Below are 1,576 nucleotides of genomic sequence, written 5' to 3' on the forward strand. Positions count from 1 at the left end.
GGTAACCGAATGGTTCGCTACTGTGGCAGCATACTCAAGACGGAAAATTTCGGTTCCTCTAACCGAAAGCATTTGTTAATGTAAACAGTGCTTCAGTTAATGAGAACAGGCTATGTATTGCTCCAACTGAAACTCAACTAACTGAATATCTTTGCCTGCTATAACCGAATCTTTTTTTCCGTGTGTGACGTGATTTTTTTCAGTAGGGATGCTTATGTCGACTTGTGTCACTAAATGGAATGCATTCAATAACTATTAATTGATAGTTATAGAAAGTAAACTTACCTGTAAAATATTAAATCACAACGTTCTGCATTTGACTTTACTGACAACAGAATGCCAAACTGAGCAATTAACTGCAAACAAATCATGTAAACAACCAATTACTGTAACAAATACGACATACTAATGTTTATTGAATTCATCGTGTAAATACAAACAGCGAGTGAGTCATATTGGGTACGATTATTTTACTAGATTGATGATATGCGTGAATTTTCTTATAATAATACAAAGAAAGGCGAGCATAAGTAACGATTTTACATAGCACAAAAATCAAACCAGACAACGTTCCAGCAATATTGCTAGAAATGTTCTCTACCATATGAGATTGATTAAATGTTAAGTAACGTAATATTAACAATGCATTGTAAAATTTAGTAATTTACTGTTAAGGTCGATCTTCGACATATCGATGAGGGTAAGAATGGTAGTGTCAAAAACAGCAATGGAGTTGTCGACATTGGAATTGATCTGACGGAGTTTTATACTTCCGTCGAGTGGGATATACTAGAAATACCTGCTGTAAGGTACGCTTTAATGATTTCCTCAATTCTCTTTTAGATCATTAAGATTTTGCGCTTGTTTTATTATGTGCTAATACAGCAATTTTAACAAATTGATAACGACATAGACTGATTTTTTTCCGTACTTAAGCGATTATTTAATAAACATTAATAATTAAACTTTTTATTAATACATATAATAGTAAATAGAGGAAAGTCGCCGATGACATAGGTCTCCTAAAGTGACACCCCCTTATTTTTCGGAAACTAACTATTGCACTTTATTAATATTAATAAAATCATGATCTGTTTAGCTAATTAAAGAACAAACTCATAATTCGTAGATTTGTGGCTTGTTTCTATATCAAATCAGCTAAAAACGAATTCTACAAATGCGAAAATAAAATTCTTACGATCTTCTTGTGCAAATTGTGAGGTTTAAATAATAGTGAATAAAACTATAAGATAATAAAACTATATTATTGATAATATTACGTCATTTTAAATACTTGTAATTTCCAAAATAAGTTTTATTTATATTATTTTTTCTCTTAGTCTTTTCATAATACGATTTTTAATTTAAAATTGGGATGCAGCGTAAACCGACACACTTGTCCGTAAAACAGATCATGAGCAACTTAATCTTTGTAATGTTGCTTTATAGTGTCAAATAAGTCCATTAGAGCTGAAGGCAATCGTGCATATGGAACAACTCTAGAAAAACTATCGCGTTACATATTTGCATCTTGCAGAACAGCATAAAGTAAATATGCATATAATTCAATAAAAAT

At 31.0% G+C, this 1,576-nt stretch overlaps 1 protein-coding gene across 1 annotated transcript in view; it reads left to right on the plus strand.

Moving 5' to 3' along the window:
- Positions 1 to 1,576, plus strand: part of LOC108765351 (acetylcholine receptor subunit alpha-like) — a 67,088-nt gene that overhangs the window by 64,171 nt on the left and 1,341 nt on the right. Inside the window, exon 7 of the mRNA XM_018514027.1 lies at positions 676 to 809. Within this exon, the coding sequence (XP_018369529.1) occupies positions 676 to 809 (134 nt within the window). The remainder of the gene's footprint in view (positions 1 to 675; positions 810 to 1,576) is intronic.

Source organism: Trachymyrmex cornetzi, unplaced genomic scaffold, assembly GCF_001594075.2.
Source record: "Trachymyrmex cornetzi isolate Tcor2-1 unplaced genomic scaffold, Tcor1.1 scaffold485, whole genome shotgun sequence".
Lineage (NCBI taxonomy): Eukaryota > Metazoa > Arthropoda > Insecta > Hymenoptera > Formicidae > Trachymyrmex > Trachymyrmex cornetzi.